The sequence below is a fragment of the Jaculus jaculus genome, chromosome 1, assembly GCF_020740685.1.
Source record: "Jaculus jaculus isolate mJacJac1 chromosome 1, mJacJac1.mat.Y.cur, whole genome shotgun sequence".
Lineage (NCBI taxonomy): Eukaryota > Metazoa > Chordata > Mammalia > Rodentia > Dipodidae > Jaculus > Jaculus jaculus.
In genome coordinates this window covers 58,770,696-58,790,680 of record NC_059102.1, presented here as the reverse complement: position 1 = coordinate 58,790,680, position 19,985 = coordinate 58,770,696, and the positions used below count along the sequence as shown (strand labels likewise).

The 19,985-nt window shown below is 42.2% G+C and overlaps 1 protein-coding gene across 1 annotated transcript in view; it reads left to right on the top strand.

Moving 5' to 3' along the window:
• Apba1 (amyloid beta precursor protein binding family A member 1) overlaps positions 1-19,985 on the top strand; it is a 239,414-nt gene that overhangs the window by 192,115 nt on the left and 27,314 nt on the right. The window contains exons 3-5 of the mRNA XM_004653145.2: positions 5,830-5,925; positions 9,716-9,755; positions 11,676-11,821. Coding sequence (XP_004653202.2) covers positions 5,830-5,925; positions 9,716-9,755; positions 11,676-11,821 — 282 coding nt within the window. The remainder of the gene's footprint in view (positions 1-5,829; positions 5,926-9,715; positions 9,756-11,675; positions 11,822-19,985) is intronic.

Sequence of the window (19,985 nt, the reverse complement as noted above, 5' to 3'; positions counted from 1 at the left end):
CACAGGAAGGGTTCAAAGCTGATTGGAGGAGGGTTCCATCCTCAGTGACTTTCAAGCCTGCTCATTTCTAACTGGCTTCCTGAGGACTCTCTTGTTTTCTATTCTAATTTTATGTGAAAAGTGTAGAGCAGAATTTTAGGCATAATCAGTCATAATCCTTAATTTTATAAAGATCTCGTTAGAAATGTCAGTTATGGTCCTTCTCACCTGAGTTAATTTCCCAAGCATGATAGGATGCAGTTGGGTGATGACTTATATTTGATGACAACACAGTTTTCTTAGGTTATCAGTATTTTATTCTTGTCTACTACTTACACATTTTATTGGGATATACATCATTCTGGGTTATATAATTGAATACTTGTACACAATGTGTAATAATCAAATCAGGGTAATAAGTATCGCCATGTTTTCAACCATTAGTTGTTTCTAAGTATTGGAAATTTTATACTCTTCTACTCATTCAAAAATATATTATTGGCTGGGCATTGTAGCACACAACTTTAATTTCTAGCATTTGGGAGGCAGAGATAGGAATATCACTGTGAGTTCAAGGCTACCCTGAGACTAAAGCATGAATTCCAGGCTAGCCTGGGCTAGAGCAAGACCCTACCTCAAAAAAAGTGGCATTACATATATATTTTTTGATTATTTTAACCAATAGCTATGTTACTATGCTGAAGGAGAACAGGGGTGACTCCTCCATTCCGGCTTTGTGTCCCTTACTGACTCACTTTCCTTTAGTCCTCCTCCTTCCCTGGCCTCTGTCTCAAGTGACCACAGATTCCTTCGATTCTGAGATTGACATATTAATTTCCACAAATGAGTAAGAACATATGCCTTTTGATTTTCTGTTTCACTTAACATAATAATGACCTCCAGTTTCATCCATGTTAATGTAAATGACAACAGTTTACTCATTTATGGCTAAGTATTATTCCACTGTATTAGTATACCACACATTCTTTAGCCATTCACCCACTGGAGGGTGTCTGGTTTGATTCCCTACTTTGGTTATGTGACTAGTGATGCAGTAAACATGGGAATGTGGTTATCTTTTTGGTATAATGATTTTCACATCCTTTGGGTATATCCTCAGAAGCAGAATTGCTGGCTCCTGTGGTAGCTCTACTGTTAGTTGTTTGTTGTTTTTTTTTTCCAGGAAACGCTGTACCATTTTTCATAATGCCTATATTAATTTACATTCTCACTTCTCTCTATATCCTCATTAGCATTTTGTCTTTTGAAAATTGTCATTCCAGTTGGAAAAAAAAATGATATTGTGATTTTGATTTGTATTTCTCTATCAGTGAAATTGAGCAGTTTTTCCCCAAGTACTTATTGGCCACTTGTGTGTTTTCTTTTAAGGAGTGTGTCTTTAGTTCTTCAGCCCATATTTCTAGCTGGGTGCTGGGTCTGTTTTCTGCTCTTCAGGCTTCTTCTTCTTCTTTTTTTTTTTTTTTTTTTAGAGAGAGCAAGAGCAAGAGAGAGTTGGTACACCAGGGCCTCAGCCACTTCAGTCGAACCCCAGACACTTGCACTACATAGTGCACAGGTGCAGCCTTGTTCTGGCATCACCTTTATGAATCTGGCTTATGTGGCTATGTGGAGTCTGGAGAGAGATCAAACATGGTCCTTATGCTTCACAGGCAAGCGCCTTAACTACTAAACCGTCTCTCCAGCCCCTGTTCAACTTTCTAAGGCACCTTATGTATTCTTTATGTTAATCCCTTGTTGGATAAACATTTTGCAAATATCTTCTCTCATGTAGGTTGACTTGTAGTTATAAGTGGGTTATTTTCTTTGCTGTGTAGGAGCCTCTTAGTTTGAAACAATCCCTTTTGTCTGTTATTTTTTGCTGCTATGCCTGTGGAGGCCTATCTAAAATCTCTGCCTATACCAATGTCAAGATTCCCTGTGTTCTCTCATAATTGTTTTGAGTTTAATAATTATGTCTTTGACCCACTTTGAGTTTATTTACATGTGGTAAGAGGAAGAAATCTAGTTTGACTTTTCATATATAGTTTTATATTCATGTCTAATTTTGCCAGAACAATTACTGAAGAGACTGTCTTTTTTCCTATCTAAATAGTGTTATTGCCTTTGTGAACAATCATTTGGCTGTGTAAACATGAATGAATCTTTTGGTTCTCTATTCATTTCCATTGGTCTATTTGTGTACGTGTGTGTGTGTGTATGTGGGTTATATGCATGTATGTGTGTGCATATACCTGTGCCCCATACACACATGTGTGGGAAAGGTTGAGTGTCCCCTTCTTTTCACTTGCGCATGTATTTCTTTCAAAGGGAGTCTCACTGAACCCAGACCTGCAAGATTTGGTTTGTTTTTACACTGCTATGTTACTCATTTGAGATGTTTCTAGTAACGTGTTTGGTGTGTGGGAAAAAGTTGCTTGCTTGCTTGTTTATTGTGAGACAAGGTCTCTACTATGTAATCCAAGCTAGCCTGGAACTCCTAATCCATTCAGACATCCTCGTAAGTGCTGGGATTACAAGTGTCACCATAACTGGCTCTTTCTTCTTGCTTAATGTCTGCATTTGCTGCTATAAACTTCCCTCTCAGTACTTCTTCTGCTCTGCCTTACAGATCTTGATGTGCTCTATTGTTATTTTTACTAGCTTCTAGAAACTTCCTTTCCTTTGTAATTTCTTCTGTTACTCACTTGTCATTGAAGAGCCTGTTACTCAGTTTCCATTTTTGTATGCTTCCCATTCTTTCTCACTCGAGTTTTATTCACTGTAGTCTGAAAAGGTGCGTGATATAATTGCTGCTCTTGTTTGCACGTACAAGTGTGTTATGTGCAAATGTATGTTTGCATGTATGGGCATGACTGTGTCAGAGGTGGATATCAGGTGTCTTCCTCGATCACGTTCCACCTTATTTATTGAGACAACGCTCTCACATAAGCACAGTACTCACCAGTCTGGCTAGTCTAGTTAGCCACTTTATCCCAAGGATCCCTAATTCTACCTCCTATGGAAAATAAATAAAGGTGAACTATGGGACTATATAGGGAATTTTTACCAATGCATGTGTTCATGGCCCTGAAACCAACATTTAAGAAAATACAACTATAGTAGCTTCCCCAGTGATGAAACCCTTAAAATCTTTATGACGGAGAAAAACTAACTGACTTAAAAAAAAAAATTCAAGCTGTAAATATAAGAGAAAGCTCTTGCTGGGTGTGGTGGCGTACACCTTTAATCCCAGCACTCGGGAGGCAGAGATAGGAGGATCACCATGAGTTCAAGGGTATCCTGAGACTACATAGTGAGTTCCAGGTCAGCCTGGGACAGAGTGAGACTCTAGCTTAAAAAAAAAAAAAAAAAACTAAACAAACAAATAAAAGAAAGCTCTTAGCCAGGTGTGGTGGCACACACCTTCAATCCCAGCACTGGGAGCCAGAGGAAGGAGGATCACTGCAAGTTCGAGACCACCCTGAGACTCCATAGTGAATTCCAGGTCCGACTGGGCTAGAGTGGGACCCTATCTTGAAAAACAAAAACAAACAAACAAACAAAAAAACTCCTTAAATTTGAAAAATGGAAACTTTCAAGGTGCTACGTTCTCATCCTTTCCTACACCAGTTTTGAGTAGGCCAGACAGGGCTAAGTCATAATAACCCACAGCACTCAGGTGCCGGTGAAAAAAGTCTACATGTTTCTTTTGACAGGTCTGTGGGGCTGCTATACTGTGGTACCAGGGCCGTGGAGTGTGGGGTGCTTTATGTCTGCTGTCACCTGTGCCTACTCTGCCAGCTTGACTGCAGTGTCAGATTTACACATGTGACCATTAAAGCCGCTCATGGGGCCTCACCTCCCTGCCTACAATGAGTTAATCAAATGGCCATAGGCTGGGATCACACAATGTCTTATCATAATACATTTCACTATATCATCTTTTGACCCACTTGGTATTTCCTATAATTCACACTTTGTGAAATAATTTTTTTCCAGTTTGCATAATGTTCGCTCTAAGGCTCCCTTGCCTATTACTGTGCCCTCTGCCCCCAGCAGCCATGCACTGCTTGGGCAACACATCTGCCTTGCCACACACGATCTTCACTGCTCTGTGTCGCCTCTCCCACCGTGGGGCCAGCTGGGAGAGTCAGATGTGGATTCAAGCAGACACACGTGGTCTTTTGTTTCCTTCACCTTGGATTTCCCTCCCCTGGCTCACATCCCCACTCCTTCTAGAAATAAATCGTGCACACTTTCTCTTTGTGTTGTACGCTGGCTATCAGGCATCACCCGCCAGCCGTGGAGTACCATATGGGTGCTCTCTGAGGGCCACCATTTAGAGTGTTAGCCATCTCTGAGCCTGGCCTGAAAATGCCCTTCATCTCCCAAGACTTCAGCAGCACACAGACATGTTCTCTACCACCAGGGAGGGCAATGTTCCCAGAGCCTGCGCTCAGCCTGTCCTTGCGCTGGCTTCTTTGGTTGTTCACGCAGCACATGTTGCGGATCACCTGCTCTGGGGCTTAACTTCACATCTAGCAGGGTCTCCTATGCCCATCCACTAAAGCGACACCATACGACATGGGACTACGCTGCCCTGTTGCTGTTACGTTCACATTGCTACCAGAAAACACTTAACCAAGAGCAACTTGTGGGGCAAAAGGGGCCTATTTGGCTTACAGGCTCAAGGGGAAGCTCCACGATAGCGGGGGGAAACGATGTCATGAACAGAGGGTGGACATCACCCACTGGAAATACAACATGGACAATAGCAACAGGAGACTGTGCCAAACACTGGCATGGGGAAACTGGCCGTGACACCCATAAGCCCACCCCCAATAATATACTGCCTCCAAGAGGCTTTAAGTTTTAATTACCATCAGCAGGGGAGACTAGCATTCAAAATACCTAAGTTTATGGGGGGACACCTGAATCACACAGCCACATCCCCAAACCAATTTTAAGCTTTATTTTCTTTCCTTTTTTGTTTGTGTTTATGGGCATGTTTTCTTGTTTTTGCTTTTTGCTTTTTTTGAAGACAGCATCTCATATAGCCCAGGCTGGCCTCCATCTCACTGTGTAGCCAAGGATGACCTTGGACTCCTTATCCTTCTGCCTTCACTTTGCAAGCGGTTATAATACAGGTGTGCTCTCACCCCACCTGGCCTGTGCGGTGCTGGGGATCAGCCCCAAGGCCATGTTCCTGCTAGGCCAATACTGTACCAGCTAAGCTACATCCCTAGCCCCCTAAGCTGGATTCCCAAAGGTACCACTTGACAAAGAATTTCTAAACTATTCTGGGATTATCTAAAGCATGTGTTTGTGTATGCTAAAATTTCTCTGAATTTTCATTGTCTTATGGATGAAATCAAACAATTTACTTGAACTCTGAGCTGACAGGGGAAATACAGAAGGTGGATTCTTCATGGCCTCTTTACAATGATGTAATTTACTTTTCCCTTTTTCATTCAGACTATCTTGGACAGGTGTTCTTATAAGGTATTGGGTTTTCTAAGTATCTGTAACTTTCACTGAAAAAGAATACTGACATATTTGTATAATACCCTATTTACTTAGGACTTATAGTCACCTTTTGTTCAACAGTTAGCCCAAGGGAAAGAAACACCTGGAGCTGTAAAATCCCCTGAAGAGATGGTAGAACTGAAAAGGCAGTTCAATGCCCAGACCTGTCCTACGCAGTTGGCAGCTTTTCCCAAGGGGTTTCTCCCCATTGGCATGTCCCCTCAGCAGTGTTGTGCCTTGCTCCCCTCTGTTCCCTCTCTCCAGGTCATATGTTGCCATGTCCCTTGGGTTCTCACTACTTTCTGTCCTCTTGCTATGTTCCAGTCTCCATCGCCTGGCAGCTCCTCGCCCCTGGGTGCTGAGTCGTCAAGCACACCCCTTCATCCCAGCGACCCCACGGAAGCCTCCACAAATAAAGAGGTAGAGTACCATCTTGTTCCCAGAGGCTTCAGCCTGCTGTGCTTCCTTCTGATACAGTTCTGGGTCTTCTCTAGCCCTTCAGAGCTCCTGGCCTAGAGGACCCAGAGCAGGAGAATTCCGTTTTCTCCACTGCAGGATGCAGTTTATCTACAAAAGCCATACTGGCTAATTTGGTAGCCACTAACCAAAGTGTCCATTTTAATTAATGAATAAAATGAAGATTTTTGCATTCCGACATACTACTTATATTTCAAGGGCTCAGTAGCCATCTGTAGCCTTAGTCAGAACTTTTGCACCATCATAGAAAGTTCTACTACTGGCCAGCACTGGACGTTGGATGTCAAAATATCTATCTACCAGCATCCTTCTCCAAGAGAGCACTCTGTAACAATGGGATGCTCACCTGTACCATCCGGGGTACTTACTAGCCTCATGGTTCCCATCAAGCCCTTGCAATGTGGCCAGTGGGACTGAGAAACTGAAATTCTTATTTTAATCAACTGAGCTTCATGTGGTGAGGGGCTACTCAACGGAGTCTCTAAGGTGTCCCTTGGGAACAGGTTGCATGTTTACCCCACTCACAGGGGATATGTTGAGCTCTGGCAGAGTATTTAAGTGTAGAGATACTGTTCCTTAATCCTCGTGAGGTTTCTGAGCCGCTGCCTCCCCCAGCAGCCAATGTTCTTTTATGCTGAGATCATAGCCACCTACATTGTGGGCCAGCATCAGGTAAATGGAGCACTTAGCTTCCTCCAAATGTTGATGCCACTTCTGCATCACTGAGTAAGGATGTAAACCACATCCCTTCATGTTCTTTCTATGTACTGAAAATTTTATGCAAGATACAATAGGGGAAAAAAAAATCTGTGTTAACCTTAGTAATATATTGCTCATAAAATTTATTCTTAAAATATCATAGAATATGCATACCATTTACGTGAGGGAGACATATGGCTTTTGTAAACAAATGAAGAAACTTTTTCATAAAATTACACCAACATTAGCCTTTGAACTAGAAATATTTCTCCCGTAGGATTCCAGGGCATGTGACATGAGTGACAGGGGTCAATTACAGCACATGGATGGGTAAGGACAGATAGAGGAGTGACAGCTGCAGTGGTAACATGGTATTGGGCATTATTATACATTAAACACTTGTGGTTACAGGCACCAAGTTAAGCAACTTGTAGATAGTATCTCATTTGATCCTCCTAGCAGTGATGTGAGTGGATCTCACTCTGCTCATTTGTTAGTGGAGAAAGCTGGAAGGTTTAGTAGCTAACCTGAGGTCACAGAGCTTACAAATGGCCAGGCATGGGTTGAATCCAGAGGTCCTGTGAGCACATGCTGCTATGCCTAGAAAGGAACATGCCTTCAGGTCACAGACTGCATGGGCAAGGTAGCTTGTGTGTCATCATTTCAGTTGTTAGGATTCTGGACTGTGTGTAGAGCTCCCATGACCCCTGAAACAACACAAAGTTCTCAGCCTTTAGCTTCTCTGATTTGCTTGAGAGAAGGTCTTGGCTATGTGGCCCAAACTGCCCTTGAACTTGCTACCCTCTTGCATCTGCCTCTGAAGTGCTGGGAAAACAGGGTATGCCACCATACTCAGCCTAGCCTTTATTGTCTTAAATACAGGTTTATGAATTCTTGCTAAAGGCCAGCTGATATTTATCTCCATCCAAATGTGAGAAAGCAGGGCGAATCAGACGTCTGAATAGTCAGCTTTTGATTATGCATCAGATATAATAAGCAAGGCAAATTTGTTAGGTTCTTAGTTCCTACAAGACTTGGCACGTGTTTCCGCATATCTTTAGAAATAACGATGAAGATCTTCTTTGTGTGCAATAATTAAAGATTCTTTCATTTCATAAAACTATAGAAAAAATGTATTACTCCAGAGACTAAAGAAAGCTAGTCAAAAGCTCAGGAATAAGTGAATGTACCAGATGGCCCACCATTGTTGCTCTAAATAAAATGCTGTCTCTTGTATCTACAAAGTCATTCTTCTGTATTTTCTGAGATATTTATATATATATATATATATATATATATATATATATATATATATATATATATATATATATACACACACACACACACACATATACATCCTAGTAGCCTGAGAAAATCTGAATAGGCTTCTTATATATACCTGGACACTAAGCCATTTAAGCACAGTTTTCACTGCCTCCCCCACAGAACTCTAAGTGCTGGAGACAAGAACAGGGAGCTAGTTAAGAAAAAAATCATTCAGAAGTCTTTGGCTCTTGTGAAGAAATTAGCCTCTTCCACTTACCTTGATGCAATGGGATTTTTCTTTAAATCGACCAGAACTGGACAGACTTAGTTACTAGCACTTGAGTGACACTGTCTCCTCACTTGTGTAAGTGGGGAGGAAATAAGTAAGATCATCACTGCTGACACCAGAGTTCTGTCCGCAGACCTTGACTTCCATAGGGTATAGAGTTTCCTCACAAGCATTAGCAGCTGGGAGCCTCCAGTGTGAGGTGCCATTTCATCCCAGGGAGCACGTTTACTAGAAAGTTCCCCACGTAATGAGTAGGTTATTTGTCATTGTCCTAACTTGAGTCACTAAGTTTCTTCAGATACCCCCAAATTTCCACACAACAATTAACATGCCAATTTTTTAATATTGCACAATTATTAACTAATCAATTGTCCCTTTGCATTCTCATTTTTCAGATAAAAAGCATTATGTACGTTGGGGGGGGGGCAGGAAGTTGTTCTCATCACACCCCAGTCCTCAGACACTTCTTATCTAGCCAAGCATGCACCCCAGAGCATACCACCTGTTCAGATCGTCCTACTGGGCTATACTGGGGTAGATAGCTGACTTTTCTCCAAAAGACATATTTTAGTGGTAACATACTCATGGTAGAATCTCAGCCCTGAAAATCTTGGCCATGTAAACCCTACCTTAGTCCCTTTTTAGGCCATTGTCTTTAACATGAGCTCTTCTCCAGTGCCTACATAACCCTGACCCAGACATTTCCGCTGCAAGTTGGAAACAGAAACAAATTTCCTACTCTTATCTCACGCAGAGCTATGTCTAGGACTTTGCTTCTAAAAGGATCCCATGACACATTTTGCTTCTTTGAAAGTGGTAGCACTTAAACTTCCATTCGATCAGCTCTCGGTTTCTAGTTCATCCAGCTGTGCTATTAAGGTTGACCTCTTCTCTGAGATGCTGCTTAATACCAGAAATTCCTGGGCATTTGCTGTGTGCCTTTCTTGTGTTCTTATTTAAAGGAAACTTACATTAATGATTTACATAATGGAATTTTTCAGCTGAACGAGATCAAAGGAAGGAAAAGAATCTAGCACACTTTTTAAACACAAGAGCCTTTCAGTAAGGATCTGAAATTATCCAAGGGAATTCTTACTGTCAATATATAATCGTATTGTTGGTGCTTTTACTAATCAACAGTTTTTCACTTTGAATGCATTCTAATGAATGCAAATATCACCTTTTATTGCCATTGCTGATTATAGTGTTTTTTTAAAAAACTGGCAAAAAACTCTGTCTCTGAAAGTTAGGGGTTTTTGATCATTCAAAATTTGAATGGACAGTTCTGGGCTATAGGTAACCTTTAATAATAAATGCATATGTTTATTCACCCTTCATACTCTGTAATGAAAAATGGTCGATAACTGGTTAACAAATGCCATTGGTGATATATTTCTTTTTCATGTTGCATGGATGGCTGTGCTAATGCATATTTCATCATGTTTTGCCCTTTTTGAAACCTCTTTGTCTTAATTACAGTCAAGGAAAAGCTTGGCTTCTTTCCCAACCTACGTTGAAGGTAAGAGCTGTAAAGAAAATACCGAGCACCAGGTCATTCATGAATCTTTTAGCATTTGGAGCATTTGAAGCACTGCATATAAAAAAAAAATAGTGGGGAAGAAAGACCACAAAGTCACTGATTCCTTGTGATAACAGTGTAAGGATGTTAGGTTAAAAGTGTAATGGCCATGGAGGCTGGAGGTGAGGCTGTGGGCTAGGTTGGTCCTCTTACTGAACTACGTTCCCAGGCCCACAAATGTGTTGTGAAGGTCCTTCCTGAAACACTTCTCATTTGTGTGCTTTGATCATGACCTTAGTTTTAAGCAGTGAATAGATTAAGTCTATACCCTGCTAAGTAGCTTATCTTAGGAAGCAGCTGTGTGATGTTGAGCTGGATGGGTAAAGATGAAAACAAAAGCCATTTCAGATTAGCTGTCCAAGAAAGAAAGCAAGTTGTTTCCTCTTCAGGTCACCAAATTTTAAGACCTTGAGGTTTCACAATGGGTGGAAATGTATATTTTAGACACCAGATTTGGCAACCTAAGTCAAAGAAAAATGTATGTTTTAATAATGGAGCAAAATGTCTTTATTAATGAACCTATTTAAAAGTGTATAATATTCCCAAGCAGATAAAGGGGTGCAGACTATAGGTGATTATGATTAGAATCAGATTCCCCACCTTTATAATTAAAAATTGTTTTAGTAGGCCATTGAATGAGAATGGAAAATTCTGATTTTACTTGGAATGGATCTGTTATGAGTTCAGAAACATCATAATCTTTAAATTGGCAAGATTGGCAGCACGGCTTTGGGCAATGTTATCAGTCTTGCAGAATTGAGGTCAGATTATAGGAATCCAGATATTCTAAACAAATGTCCCATTTTTCTGCTATAGAAAATGTGACTCCTCATGTATAGACCAAATAAAGGAGGGAAATACAGATAAGAAATTAAGTGCTAGAAAGTGGTGTTTTGCAAGAAGACAGTTCTCTGTTTATCTAACCTTTTGCCTAAGTGGACAACTGGCTGATATCTACAAAGTAACAGACATTCAGACACAAAAGTCAAGGATGAATATGACATGGTCCTTATTTCCAGACAGTTCATAGGAAAAACAACTTCTTTCTTTTCAACTTTGAGACAAGGTATCACTAAGTTGCCCAGCAGACATTTTTTAAAATTCTTTTTTATTTTTATTTAATTATTTGAGAGTGATAGGCAGAGAGAAAGAGGGAGAGAGACAGACCAGTGAGAGAGAGAGAATGGACGCCGGGGCCTCCAGCCACTACAGACGAACTCTAGACGGGTGTGCTCCCTTGTACATTTGGCTAATGTGGGTCCTAGGGAATCAAGCCTCGAACCAGCGTTCTTAGGCTTCACAGGCAAGCGCTTAGCCACTAAGCTATCCCATTTCAGGTTTATTTATATTAATAAACAAAGAAAATATCCTTACTTCCTAAAAAGAGGAAATAAATGAGTGATAAAATTATAGTTTTGTTTAGAATGTTTCTTTCCATAAAGGTCAATTGAACAATAGGTAAATTGAAGAGATACAAACTTTAATGCACAAGAATTTGTCAAGTGAGTGAGAACTGCAAGAACCTAGGAAAAAGACTAAAAAATATGCAATATACCAAATGTATTGTCTTCTAACTGTCCTCCTGCCTCAGCCTCCAGAGTAGCTGGTATTACGGGCCTGGCTAAGAAACAACAGTTTCTATGTTGGGACTTTGTTTCATTATTTAAGAAAATACATGATTTCTCATACTAAATGGGCCAAGAAAATGTGCCTTTAATTTGAGAGGCAAGGAGAAGCACGTATAGGCAGACACAAATACCTGAGACCCACAGGTTGACCACGTGTGCTTGCAGTGAGCATGGGGTGGGGGTGGTCTCCCCCAGAATGGCATCACTCACGATTGCCACTGTTGTGTTACAGTTCCTGGACCTTGTGACCCGGAAGACTTGATCGATGGAATCATTTTTGCTGCCAATTACCTTGGCTCTACCCAGCTGCTGTCAGACAAAACTCCCTCCAAAAATGTGCGCATGATGCAGGCCCAGGAAGCAGTAAGCAGGATCAAGGTGAGGGGGTCTGCATGGTCCAAGAGGGTAGTGGGCTGCTGCAACCATCTGAGCAGTCCTGTGTCAACCCACAGCTCTGTATAGTCCAGGGTTAGAGAGATGACAGATACCTCATGCCTACTGTCAGTCTAAACTAGGCTCCAGTATTCCTGGCACCTTTACCTATACTCATCCTTGAGGCTGTTCTTGAGAAAAAGTACATATGACCATGGACTTGGGAAAGCTGGTATAATGAGTTGAGATGATTTGATTATTTGCCTTAGAGGCAAGGTTATAGCCCTGGATGTCCACAGACAACTAGAGGCCACTGACTGAAACAGTTATGTTACAGTTTATTCAAACTCGGCAGCATTGTTTTGCACTGGCCAGCTTCTAATAAATGAGCTGTTTGATCAAATCTAACCTGAGTCGTCTGAAGAAGTCAATGCAAGTCGCAGTTTAAACTAGTTTGACCCAGTTGTGACCCGTTTGTATCTCTTTTATCAAGATTTAAAGGAGTAGGCGAACTGGATCCAGCGGGAACCAATTTCATCCAGTTTAAATAATTCACAACTAGTTCAAGCCATGCACAACAGGCCACTGCTGTGGAAATGGAGAACTCTGACTCTCCTCAGTGATGCCATAGCCACCTAGAATTGGGGACAAAGCAGCACAGGAACACTCACTGTGCACTCGTGCTTTCCAGATGCCATGTGCCGCAGCACAAGCAGACACAGAGGCATCACTGCCGATGCCCAGAATTGGGTATTTCCGGAAACTGAAGTTAGGATGCATCAAAATTGGTTTGTTTGAGTGTTTTTCTTTTTTTTTTTTCTTTTAGTTTTAACTAGTCAAAATTAAGTTCCCCCAGAAGAAGCTATGTCCTTTTTCATACATTCCCAAACTGCATCCCAGTTCTGGTATGGGATGTAGAACAAGAAAAAAGGACAAAGAAGGCAGGGAGAGTCCTTAAACTGTTAAAGGAAAAATCTGCTCCTTGAACACTGTTTTACACAGAGCTGTGCAGACTCATGTGACAAAGGAAAATAGCAGTTGCCCAAGTGAGATTCTAACCCTTAAGCTCAATATCACAAAGTGAGGAGCCCATGCAAGGAGATATACTGGGGAAGGGAAAGGGGCATCGAATGCCAAGTGTCATATCAATTAGTCATATCAGCTAGCTATACTCACTGCCTGCAGCTCTCTGTGGCAGACATCTCACGTACCTAACATCCTGGAGCCTCCATTTCATCTTGGTTTTTGTCTTCATAACTTCATATACAGTCCCCTCCGGGTCTGCCCACAGAGACTCTGACCCTGCTAACTGTTGCCTGATCTCATGGGCTTTTTTGAGATCTTGATAGAAACCTCCAGAACTCTTTATCTTATGCATTCCTTAAAACCTAGCATCATCACAAGGACAGTGCCAGTGACTGGCACCAGTTCAAGCAGTAGCTGAACCTCCTTGGGACTGTACATAGGCTGCTGCAGACTGTGAGGGCCTGCACAGCTGAGCACAGTGAGATGAATCCTGGGTCAACAACTTTGTAGGCAGCCCTATACCAGCAGGATTCTGAGCCGTACTCTCCTCTCCTGGGAAAGTCTTTCAGATCCTTTTTTTTAAAAAAATTTATTTTACATCACTGAGCCTGCAATGAGTAGAGTCTTGTTGATTCCTGACATGCCCTCAAGGCATCTTTCCTATTATCCTATGGCACAGTATTTGGTATCTCTTGAGAAGTGCTAATCTCTAGAAACCATGATGTCCTTATCCCAACTTTACATGTTTTTATCTGTCTAAACTGTGAATTTTTCAAATCTCCCCCTTCCCCCCCTCCCCGCTTTTGCCTCCAGTTTTTCTACCAACCTGGGTAAAAGCAACTAGAAAAACCCATGCGACATCCAGAAGAATAGGCTGCCTTGAAATTTCTTCCACCAGATGAGTTAGCACATCACTTTTAAACTCAGCCTCCTACAGAGTCGTAGGGCATGAACAAAATGTCAACACGCTCTTAATGTAGCACAAATCCAGTGTAATTCCCAGTAGATTCCTCTTCATTCTCTGAAGCCTCATGAGCATGGTTTTTGAGGTCCACATTCTTACCGGTAACTCACCAAACCCCCACCAGAATCACTCATTAAGCTCTGCTTTTAGAGCTCCAGGACTTCTCTGTCCCCACATCTCCAGACTTCCAAATTCCTCTCCCAAACTACTTATAAAAGCTTCTGAATCACAGGGTCAGATAGTCACAATGGCAACACCATTGCTGGTTCCAACTCTCAGTGTAGTCTTTTTTTTTTTTTTTGTCATTATTGTGACAAACGCATGAGAGAAATGGGTTAAAAGGACAAAAGGTTGATTCTGGCTCCTAGTTGCAGAGGTTTGGGTCCACAGATGACTGGCTGTGTTGTTTCTTGATCATGGGGAGGTAGAACATCACAGCAGAAGGACGGGAGAAACAAAGCTGCTCACCTCCTGGTGGCCAGGAAGCAGGCAGGCAGTAAGGACAGAGCATGTCTGCGCTGGAGGACTCTCACCATCTCTCATTGTGTGCACTACCTAGGCCACTACCTTGTTGAATGGTGCCCTACATTCAAAGTGGGTTTTTTTTCTCTCAGTTGCTGTCCCACCTGCCAACCCTCCATTGAAATGCCCTCAAAGAATATATAAAGGCATGTTTACTAATCTCCTAGATGTCTCCCAAGTAATCCTAAGGAAACAACTTGCTAGGAGATCATGTATGAGCAGGGTGCCTCATACCAATCCAATCAAGTTGCAGTTGAGATTAACTGTTATAGCCAGTATGTTGGGATATACCCATAATCTCAACGCTCAAGAGGCTGAGACAGGAGGATTAAAAGTTTGAGGCCACTGGGGCTGAAGAAATGGCTTAGCAGTAAAGGCTTTTGCCTCTGAAGCCCGAGGACCCAGGTTTGATTCCCCAGTACCCATGTAAGCCAGATGTCCAAGGTGGCACATACATTTGGAGTTCATTTGTTGTGGTTAGTGGTCCTCTTGTGCCTGTCCCCTCCCTGTCTTCTTCCCTCTCTGAATATTTTTTAAAAGTGTTTGAGGCTAGCTCGGCTTTAAATCAAGACTCTCAAAAACTAATGAAGATTAACCATCATAAGTCTGCAGATGCCCAGTCATTCTTCATTTCCCAGGTTGCTTTGCAAATGTTACCAGGTCCGCTCTCATTGCTTCTTCATCACATGTCACTCCACTGCACCTGCTTCTGGGTTTCTGTATGTCACTTGCTCTTACCACAACTCCATTCCTAGAGAAACACTGCTTTCCCAAGCTCAGTGCTGGCCTTTTCTTTAAGTACCCTTATACATATATTAGGTCTATGTTGTGACTTGCTCCATTACCACTGATGTCTCATGAATTAGGATGGTCAACCTAGGAATCATTTACAGCTGCCTCAAGGGTGACTATTGTCACAACCGTGAAATAATTTTGTGGATACATCATTGTTGGGTTCCTACTGAGCTCACTTCATGGTGGCCAGGAAGCAGAGAGAAAAGAAGGAGCCAGGATCCCAGTATTTCCTTCAAGGGCATGTCCCTAGTACTCTAACTTCCTTCCACTAGACCCTGTCTCCTAAAGGCTCCGCCACCTCCCAGAAGTACCACAGGTTGCTGACTAAATCAACACACAGACCTGTGGGAGACACTCCAGATCCAAACTGGTATTTGGCCTAATTCCTTCTATTCTCTCTTGCCCATTAATGCCTTCAAGCTTCCACGTGAACTTCTTCCTTGCACAGCATTCAAAATAACAGCACAGGGCTGTAGAGATGGATTAGCCATTAAGGCTCTTACCTGCAAAGCCAAAGGTCCCATGTAAGCTATATGCACCAGGGACATATGCATCTGGAGTTCGTTTGCAGTGGCTGAAGGCCCTGGCGCACCCATTCTCTCTGTGTCTGCCTCTCTTCTCTCTCTGTGTGTGTGCTTGCAAATTAATTAATTAATTAATTTAAAAATAACAGCACATAGACCTCTTGGACAGCACAAGCTACTTCTCAGTCAGAGTCCCATGCAGTCAATAGGGGTGTCGTTCTGTAGATACCACACGTAGCACTGTCTCCAAGGTAGGTAGCATCCTCAAGGTTAAACAGAGTACAGAGTCCTGTCATGCCTCACCTACAGGCTGATGGGCACCAGCTCTGTAAGGTATGCTTGGTCATATCTGGTTGTCACTGTAAGCAGGGACATTTCCTAGGCCAGAGCCAAGTGTGCTCAATACTCAGAGACATCCAGGACACAGGCACACAGGACAGACTTGTCTCCACAAAGTGGCAAGGTGCAGCCTCCATCCAAAGATGATGGAGAGGCCCCACTTGGGTAATCTTCCAGAACAAAACAACATTCGCTCTAAAAAGAGTACTAGAAACTCCTGCAATAGTGTGTTGCTTTGAGGTTAGTTTCTCATAGGTTCTACGTAGCAAAGTTCCAAAAATCTTGGGATTCAGGCTTTATTTTGGATGCCTTATGTATCTACCTTCTGATAGCTTTAGAGTCCTACAGATGAGTGTGTCTTTCCACTCCCTTTATTGTACTTATGAAGGGTTCAAATGGCTTTAAAGGGGAAGATAGGTATGGCTCATCACATAGACTTAAATTAGCCTACATGGTCAACCAGAGTTCCTGTACCACCCCAGTGCCAGTTACTTACACAACTGGGTCTGGCAGTGTTGGTTTTCCTTTAAAGTCTAGCTCCCTCATGAGAAATCAGACATGTCACTCTGAAGCTTCCAAGGGATTGACACCCAGAAGTTCCACAGTTCACTTAATGCTAAAATCAGATGCCTCCATCAAAACAAGCAAGATAGTGAGTGGCTGACTGATTATAAATATGTTTTAGATCTGCCTACAGCAAAGCAGGCATTTGAAAACCATGTATTTATTTTTATAAGCAAATTGCTCTAGTGTGAGGAATTCATTATAGAGTGGTAAAATTAAATGGTTACATTTCATTTATAACTTATAAGTATCATTTTACAGTATGCCTCTGTGCACTGGAAGGCACTGCTGCCTGTCATTAAATATTTTCTGCTCTATGTTCCTTTTATGTCCATTTAAATGCTCATCCGATTGCCTGACGTTGTGCCCAGCCAGAAGCCTTCTCCCATTATGAGTGGAAACGGCTGTTCGGTCTGTCACATCTAGAAAGCGAGCGAGTCAGGGAGCAGGCGAAACTGCATGGCAGGCAGGAAAGAGTATGTATTCTGAGCTGTCCTGTGGCTGCAGTGTCAGGGGGCCACCTGTGTGCAGGAGACACTGCTAAGAGCATGAGTGGATTCTGTCACTAGCAAAAGAAACAAGATACTCCAGGTGACCTCAGCACAATGGAGCATAGCAAGACTAGAACTTTCAGTGTTCCCGCAGGGGAAAGGAGAAAAAAAGCAACCTCTAAGGATGTATTTTCCAACCCATTTACATGTGTCCTTAACCCCAAATCAGCTGGTACATGGCCACACTCAGCTTTCTACACGGGTTCTGGAGATTAGACTCGGGCTTTCGTGCTTGCACAAGTGCCCTTACCTGCTGAGCCATCTCCCCAGCCTCAGATTGGTAACTTCTAACTTGGCACTTTGACCTACCTAAGGTGGAATGGTTTCCTTCATTGTTTTCTCACTCCATCTTTCTCCCTCGCTCCACAAGGACCCCCGTTTTGTCCCATCTCTCTGTCCTAGGCCTCCACGGTGTGCTTGTCCAGCAGGGCGTGAGCACATCCAGGACTGGGTGGCGCTTTGCCTGAACAGACACTGACCGCAGGCCGAAGCTTCCGTGTTAAAGCAGTCTGCAGCTTCTGTTCTGTGTGTCCATTGTGGTGTCTGTCACATAACCATGTGCTAGGAGGGGACACGACACATTGAAGTTACACTTGGGATTTTGACAGTTTGTTAACAGCAAGATTCCAGATTTATTTGCCAAATGGGAAAAGAATTTGCAGCTGTAGTTTGACCAGGCATTTGCTACTTCCTTTAAACAAAGGATTCGGGCCCCCAAAGTTAACTGTCCTTATGAAGACTCCTGTGATAGGCACTTTAGGAGTAAAAAACTAACCAGTATCCAACCCCGAGCCTTGAGGAAATTGCAGTCTAACGAGCCAAAAGTACTCCTTAGGCAAAGGGAAACAACGCAAGCGTGAGGCATGCAAAATCAGAAGCCACCTGTCATTGCTGCCCCCATCTTTGCTTGGATTTTTGATCAACAAAATAGAGGTCCTGGAAGTGAAGAAGAGCTCAACTAGGCAAACAATGAGAGTTGAAAACAAGTAAAAACTAGATCAAGTGGAAGAAATAACATCTGAATTTGAAGACAGGTCTTTTGAAATATCCCTTTCTGAATAAAAGAAAAAACAGAAAGGGAGAAAGGCACATTCAAGATCTTTAAAAGTCATGTGTGATAGCACAAACCTGTAATCGCAGCACACCAATTCCACTACTTAAGAGTTTGAGGCAGGAGGATTGAGAATTTCAGGGTAGCCTAGGCTACACAGCAACACTCTTATCTCATAAAAACAAACACATCTTTGTAACACTGTTAAAGGAACAAACATCTACATCTTTGGAATACCCAAAGATGAGAAAAAAGTTAAGGACACAGAGAAATTATTAAGTGAAGTAGGAAAAGAACACCGCCTTACTCTTTGGAAAGATAGGGACATCCAGGTACAAGAAGCTTACCGAAGTCCTAATATACATGACCAGAAAAGATCTTCACCATAGAATATTATAATCAAACTGTCAAAAATCCAAGTAGATTTGACATTTGCAGGAAATAAACATGGTGCCACTTTTAACTTACCCATATTAGGAACAGCAGGAGCTATCTCAGCAGAAGCTGCAAGCCAAGAAGAATGGAGTAGCATTTTCCTTGTCCTGAAACAAAATAAATGCCAACCAAAATCACTTTGTCAAGCAAGGCTATCTTTCAGTAATGAAAAATTAAGTCCTCCTAAGAAAGCAAAAGCTGAATGATTTATGCACCAGACCAGGCTTACAAAAGATGGCTAGAGGAAACCTACTTGCAGAAGTGAAAGATAACTATCATCGTTAAAGCATTGGGAGGTTTAAATCCCATTAAAAGAGTAGCTACACAAAAGATAAGCAGAGTCAAACATTAGCATGACTGTCAAGTCACAGAGATAAGAATAGGAATATTGAAAACAACCAAAAGAAAACAGTCAGATGCCAGGGAAAGCCCTATCAGTAATAGCCTTGAGCGTAAATGGGCTGAATGCTCGGGTTAAGAGATGAAGTCTGGACAGCCACCTCAGTGCTAGGGAGTGTTGCACAGGCTGCTGAGGGAATCTTAACTCGCAGAGGACCCTGCAAGCTACACAACTGACCCAGCCAGGCAAGAAGTGCTCACTGGTCCAACAGTGGCATGGTGGTTATGTGGGAAGCCAACTGCTCTCTGGATTTAAGGCCTGTTCCGCAAGAGGGAATTCATGGCTGGTACTGAAAACCTACTCAGAAGCTTATGAGTGGGAAGGTCATAGACCCTATAAGCAAAGCTACTTCTGTTATTTCAATAAATAGATATATTATGCCCAAAAAATTGCCCTCTGAATATTTATGTTGACCCCATCAATTGGTGCTACTTTAAAATTTTTAAATTTGCCCAGGTCCTGAGAATAAATGACTGTTGAGTTCTTAGCATTAAATGAGCCATCCTTTTCACAGCTGCCAAGGCTGAGACCATTACAGGAGAGGTGGCAGAAACAATTAAGAGTCAAAGAACAGGGAGGAGTGTCTTGGAGTTCTGTCCTCTTGGCACAAAGTGACCATAGCATTCATGATTTCATAGTGGCCCATAGTATTGGACCCATCACCATGACATTATGGATGCTGGAAGAGGACAAAAAAAGACATTAGAAGAGAGGAGGGCCTGGCTGGAAAAGGTTCAATGAAAGGAGTAGGGGGAGGGAGACAAAAGAAAGTAATGGGAAGGTATTATGATCAAAATATACTATGTGTATATATGAAAATTATAATTAAATGTTTTTAAATTCAGAAAGGAAGATGCAGGCTAGGTGAATAAATTAGAACTGATAAATTCAATGAAATAGCCGAATTTTAAAAAATACTAAAAGCTGGGTGTGGTGACGCACGCCTTTAATCCCAGCACTCGGGAGGCAGAGGTAGGAGGATCACTGTGAGTTCGAGGC